At 33.9% G+C, this 6000-nt stretch overlaps 1 protein-coding gene across 1 annotated transcript; it reads right to left on the bottom strand.

Annotated features, from left to right (window-relative positions):
- Positions 1-521: 521 nt before the first annotated feature.
- On the bottom strand, positions 522-2734 carry LOC111992380 (thioredoxin H2). The gene is made up of 3 exons (XM_024024247.2): positions 2509-2734; positions 2283-2405; positions 522-833 (listed from the first exon to the last, which is right to left on the bottom strand). The coding sequence occupies exons 1-3, from the start codon at positions 2662-2664 to the stop codon at positions 687-689; spliced, it is 426 nt and encodes a 141-aa protein (XP_023880015.1). The 5' UTR covers positions 2665-2734; the 3' UTR covers positions 522-686.
- Between the last annotated feature and the right edge of the window lie 3266 nt (positions 2735-6000).

Genomic DNA, 6000 nt, shown 5'->3' with positions numbered 1-6000 from the left:
AGCCACAACTATAGGAATAGTAAATAACGATAAAAAATAAGTAGGAAGGCTAGAAAGAATGCTCTTCAATAAAGTGAGTACACCACCCTTGGATAAATAAAGGCGTTTCCATCCTGATAATTTCTCCTCCATCTTCTCCAAAATGGGATTCCAAATAGAAGCTGTCTTGAACGATGTACCAAGTGGCATCCCCAAGTATTTCATAGGCAAACTGCCCACCCTGCAACTAAAGATATTAGCCAAAGCATCCAGATTATTCACCTCCCCAATAGGGAAAATCTCACTTTTCCCAGAATTATAGTAACTTGTCTATTGGTCCTTGATGTTTGGGAAATCCTATCATTGTCATGCAACCTAAGAAGTACAAAATCATTGATTAAGAATTCCTTGGTTTCTCAGAAACAATGTAGAAATTCACAACGAAACTAGGTTCCTTGTCCTCATCCATACAAAGGGCCAAGAAACCAATGAGCAAGCAATCAACTAAAAAGACAAACAACAAACACAAGCTTAACAGCACATTTTCTTCAGAAAATATAATAAATTTTCATCATTATCATCAAATACTATATCCCAGTTATATCATCAAATACTATATCCCAGTTATATCATCATGATAATCAGTGAAATTTATGGAAAATGAGATGAAACCATGAAAGGATTTTTAATTATGATCATCATCATGATCAAACTGCAGCTTGGATGGCCTTGTGCTTCTCAATCTTCTTCTCAAGCTCATCTTTCTTGGCCCCAACCACCCTGTCCACTTCCTTCCCATTCTTCACCAACACAAAAGTCGGCATCGCCTGCACCTGAAACTCCTGTGCCACATCCTACATACCATTTTGTTTCCCACAAATACCCAAAAAGAAAAAAAGTCAATAATCATATAATCTCAATAATCGTATAATAAAAACTCATAATAATCATATAATAAGGAATGCATCTATAGTGTGTTTACTAGAAACCAAGGTTAAAGAGATTAATGCTCAAAGAATCCAGAATGCTATAGATCCCGGTTGGAATTTTGTTCATAATTATCAATCTCATCGATTGGGAAGGATTTGGCTTTGCTGGGATTCTGACCTGATTCAAGTCAAGTATACCTGGCAATCGGAACAACTCTTACGTGTGAAAATCCTTATGCAGGCTGGTGAGTTTATGACTACCTTCATTTATGCATTAAATGATGGCATGGATAGAAGGCAATTGGAGAGATTTAAAAGATTTGAAACTAGCAGTGGGGGGTGACTCATGGATGTTAGCAGCAGGGGATTTTCATGTTGTCAAATCTCCTATAGAGAAATCTGGTAAGAAGGCCTTGACCTTATATGAGAAGGAGTTTGGGGATTGTTTGTATTCCATTGAGTTTTGGATCATAGTTTTAGTGGTCCTCTTCATTCATGGAGTAATAAAAGAGATGAAGATGCTTTTGTGGCCTAAGAAATTGGATCAAGTTCTTCGAAATACTGCCTGGTTCAATAACTTTAACCATGCCTCAGTGGAATTTTTAAGTCCTGGTACCTCAAATCATTGCCCAGTCTAGGTATCTCTTGGGGATAAGCCTAACTTTGGTCCCAAACCATTTAAACTTTTCAGCTATTGGGCTGATCACGAGAATTTCCTTGACTGGGTGATGGAAGCTTGGGATGGTGACTTCTATGGCTCTCCCATGTTTAACTTATATAGCAAACTTGAAGCAGTAAAAGCTAGATTTAAGATGGAGAACCAAAATATATTCAGCTGTAATTCTCAGAGTTGAAATGGCCAGAATGGCGTTGGAAAAAGTACAAAGCCAGATTATGTCTTCACCTAGCCATGAGCTGATCAAAAAGGAGAAGGAATGTATGCATTAATTCATCTCTATCAGCAATGCAGAAGAGGCATTTATGAAGCAGAAGTCTAGAATTTTGTGGCTTAATCTTGGGATCATAACATAGGTTTCTTTCATAGAGCAAAAAATGCAATCAGAAGCTTACTTAATGAAGAGGGAGACAGAGTGGAGGATCCTGAAGCTATTAAAGAGCTTGCAATAGCATACTAAAATAAAGCTTCTTGGTCAAACACCTGCTCCTCTCAGTGATGATGATGGGATTGCCAAGTTATATAATCTATTTTCTGCGGGATTAGAGATGATTAAATTTACCATATCCTAATATGCTGTAGCTTTAAATTTCATCCTAAAGGTGCAAAATTTGAAGCAACAGGTCCTAAAAACCCATTGAATAATTGCAAATGCAAAATTGGAGACAATTAATAAAATAAAGGAGGAAGGTACGGACAGGTAATTCATCGACGTCGATCTTTGCGAATTCGACTTCGGTGAACTTGGAGGCCATGGCGTGGATGGCGGGCTCCATGAATTTGCAGGGCCCACACCACGACGCAGCGAAATCAATCACCATCTGATAATTCATTCATTCAATCAAAGCCAACAAAGTGAATCAGATACCTAAATAAAGAGAGATTAAAAAGAAAAGAAAAGAAAAGAAAAGAGAGAAGTAGTACGAGTTGGGAGGAGTCTTTGGAGTTGTTGAAATGGAGCTGCCATCTGGCCGGAGAATGAAAGGAAAGGATGCGAGATGATGATGTCTCCGATGATGTCGCTGCTGCTGCCTCTGCGGTTGCGCCGCCTCCTAGGAAGCTTGATATTATAGATCCCATTCTCTCTCTTTCTTTTATTTTTCTCTCTCTAAAACTCCAAATGGACTAGTTTAAGACTTTAAGTGCGACTTTTTGGTTTTGTGTTTGTCTGTGTTTCAAACTTTCGAAGTCTCTTTCTTTCTTGCATGCCCTTTTTCTTTTTTTCTTTTTTCTTTTTTCCTTTTTTTTTAGTAAAATATGCAAAATATTTATGATATCTATCGCAACAAATTATAAATAACAGATTATTGCGAACTATTATTGACAAAAAAATTCAAAAAAAAATTAAATTAGAACCAATAATAATTTATTAGTTATAATTTGTTGTAAAAGCGTTATAAAAATATTATAAACCTATTACTTCTCCTAAAATATAGGCCGAAAGTCTTATCACAACGTCAAATTAATTTTTATTTATTTATTTATACTACCCTCATTACACACATTCTGCATGTACAATGATACTTTTTTTTTTTTATATAGTTTAATATAGTTTTTTAATTCAAATTTATCTATTGTTAGTGATATTACACAGGAAGAAAATTTTAAGAAACTAAAATTTAAGATTTGAAAATGAGTAACCTGGTGGGTTTAATGTGTGCTAGTTTTTAGGGAAAAAACAGGTGGGTTTATGATCAAAACTAACTTTTGATTTTATCCTTTCAATCCTCCAACTTTTTTTTTAATGGATAATCTATCAACTTTTTTTTAAAGAGTTTCAACCTATAATGTCAACTCTTAATGATAACTCTTTATCATCAGACTAAGACACCAATCAGTTTTTGGTATAAGCGAAAATTGAACTCCAAATTTCTTATACAACTATCAGAGACTTTACCAGTTGAGCTAACTAGAATCCACTAAGTCTACCAACTTTAAGTGTTAGTTATTTATTAGTTAATATAATAATTAATTAGTTGTCGGTTCCATTTAACTTAACTAGTAAAGTCTTTGATGGTTAAATCAATAGGTTGAAACTCTTTCAAAAAAAAAATTAATTAGTTAATATAAAGTGTTATTTATTATTATTATTATTATTATTTTGTTAATAAGAGGAAAGAAGAAGAACAAAAAGCCCAATATTATATTCAACGAAAACTTTCTATTCACATATTCAACGAAAGATTTCTATTCAAATGCAAAGAGTCAACCAAATACACTGTGGACGACTAAATTTCTCGGTTCGAAATAAGTCAAACAAGTAAGATAGTGTCACAAATGCGAATTTGTATTGATGAATGTGTGGTACAATTCTCTGTAATTACAAAAGAGTTATCCTCTGATTCGATCTCCTTGAAAGATTTGTTAATTGGATTTGTGGTAATGTAATTTTGATTTGAACACAAAATATCCTTCAATTTGGTTGAGGGATAGATCGAAGATTGTTGAAACAGAATTACAATGAATCTCTGGCTATGAGCTTGTTAGAAATCCCTTGTTCTTCACGTTCTTCGTGTTTAGTAAAATCAAAGTGTGTGTTTAGATACCGGTTATAAGCTAATTTTTTGTTGTTTGCTTTTTAGCTTTTTTGAACTCATTATTTCTTACCTTTTTAAAGTACAAGCATAAGCCATTCCCAAATTGACAAATCTAAAACTCAATTTTATAAAGAAATTCAAAATTAGTTATGAATCACCCACACCACAATCCAAAAATCAAACCCCAACATTGAGACCCACCTATAACCAATAAAATTTATGGCCAAATAAGCCCAAAAACAAATCACACAAAAAAAAAAAAGAAAAAAAAAAAAGGAAGGTGCCCACTCCATCAATTACATGTTGCCCACCAGCCATAGTCACATAGCAAACCCATACGTGCCTCATTGAAATCTTCCAAACACTAACTCGAGTACAATGAGAAGGTTTTTCCTTCGATTAGCAACGAGGCGATGATGTCCATGGTGGTTAATATTGTCATGGCCCGCGGAGAAGTAGCAATGGTGTAGTAGATGGCAAAGAAGTTAATGTTCGTGGTGGCAAGGGTTGGACCGTTTTGGCCTTTCGAGTAGAGAGACACAAGAGACGGAAATCAATGAAACATAAGAGATCAAAAATTAGTTTTTGGTACTAGAGAGAGGAATGATATTTTTTTTTTTGGTAAACTACATATTTGGTTCTTAATTTTTACACTATATATCAATATAGTCCCTAACTTTTCAGATGTGTCAATTTAGTTCTTAATCTTTTGATATTATGTCAATATGGTCTCTAACGTTAAGTGATAAATGGAAAATGATAATAGCTTAAAAAAAAAAAAGTTTATTGCTGCATTGACTGCCACATATACTAACATGTCAACATAACCTTAAATTAATTATTATTATTATTATTATTTTTAACAATCAGATAAGTGATTAACTTAGCACGTGAGGAAAAATTTAGGATCAAAAGTTGATTTCTCCATTTATATAATTCACATCTTTCAACCACACTTGTTTTGTACATATAGCTAGCCTCAAATCTCAACCTACCTACAAATAGAAACTCATGGAGATTCCTATCTTTTTCTTATTTTTTGTGTTGTTGTTGCACTATTTTATGGCTGGCTTAACTGTGGCAGTAAAAACTAGCATCACCACAGACCAATTAGCTCTTCTTGCTCTCAAAGGCCATATTACTGATGACCCTTACAAAACCTTGGCAAGAAATCGGTCTACCTCTTCCTTCGATTGCAACTAGATTGGGATCTCTTGCAATGCCAAACACCTTTGAGTCACTACCTTGAACCTTTCTCACATGGGTCTTATAGAAACTATTGCTCCACAAGTGGGAAACCTATCATTCCTCCCTCATTTATCCTTTAGAAACAGCAATTTTCATGGCTCTCTGCCCAATGAGTTGGCTTATTTGGGCCAATTGGAAGTTGTCTACTTTGGACTGAACTCCTTTTTTGGAGTGTTACCATCATGGCTTATCCCTAACGATTTGTTCTACAGTTGTGAGTTAGGGATTTTGATCCCAAAATTTTCCTCATGTGCTGTGTTACTCACTTATCTAATTTTTTTTTTTTTAATTTAAGGTTATATAGAATATTAGTACAGTTGGTAGTCAAATTGTCAATATTTTTTTTTTTTTTTTGGCTGTTAGCCACATCATCATTTTCCATCCATTACTTAATATCATGGACCATTTTGACACAATAACAAAATGTTAGGGACCAAATTGACATATTTGAAATGTTAGAGACCATATTGACATATAGCCTAAAGATTAGGAACTAAATATGTAGTTTACCATTTTTTTTTTTATTGAAATGCCAATGTTTAATTTCTTCTATTTATTTTGTTGCTTTTTTTTAATTAAATCTATGGGTTTATTTAGTTTAAGAAACTCAAAATTCTCTAAATTTTGGCAA

Source organism: Quercus suber, unplaced genomic scaffold (assembly GCF_002906115.3).
Source record: "Quercus suber isolate HL8 unplaced genomic scaffold, Cork oak 2.0 scaffold_957, whole genome shotgun sequence".
NCBI classification, from domain to species: Eukaryota; Viridiplantae; Streptophyta; class Magnoliopsida; order Fagales; family Fagaceae; genus Quercus; species Quercus suber.
The sequence above is the reverse complement of the archived record's forward strand: the minus strand, read 5'-3'. Positions and strand labels throughout refer to the sequence as shown.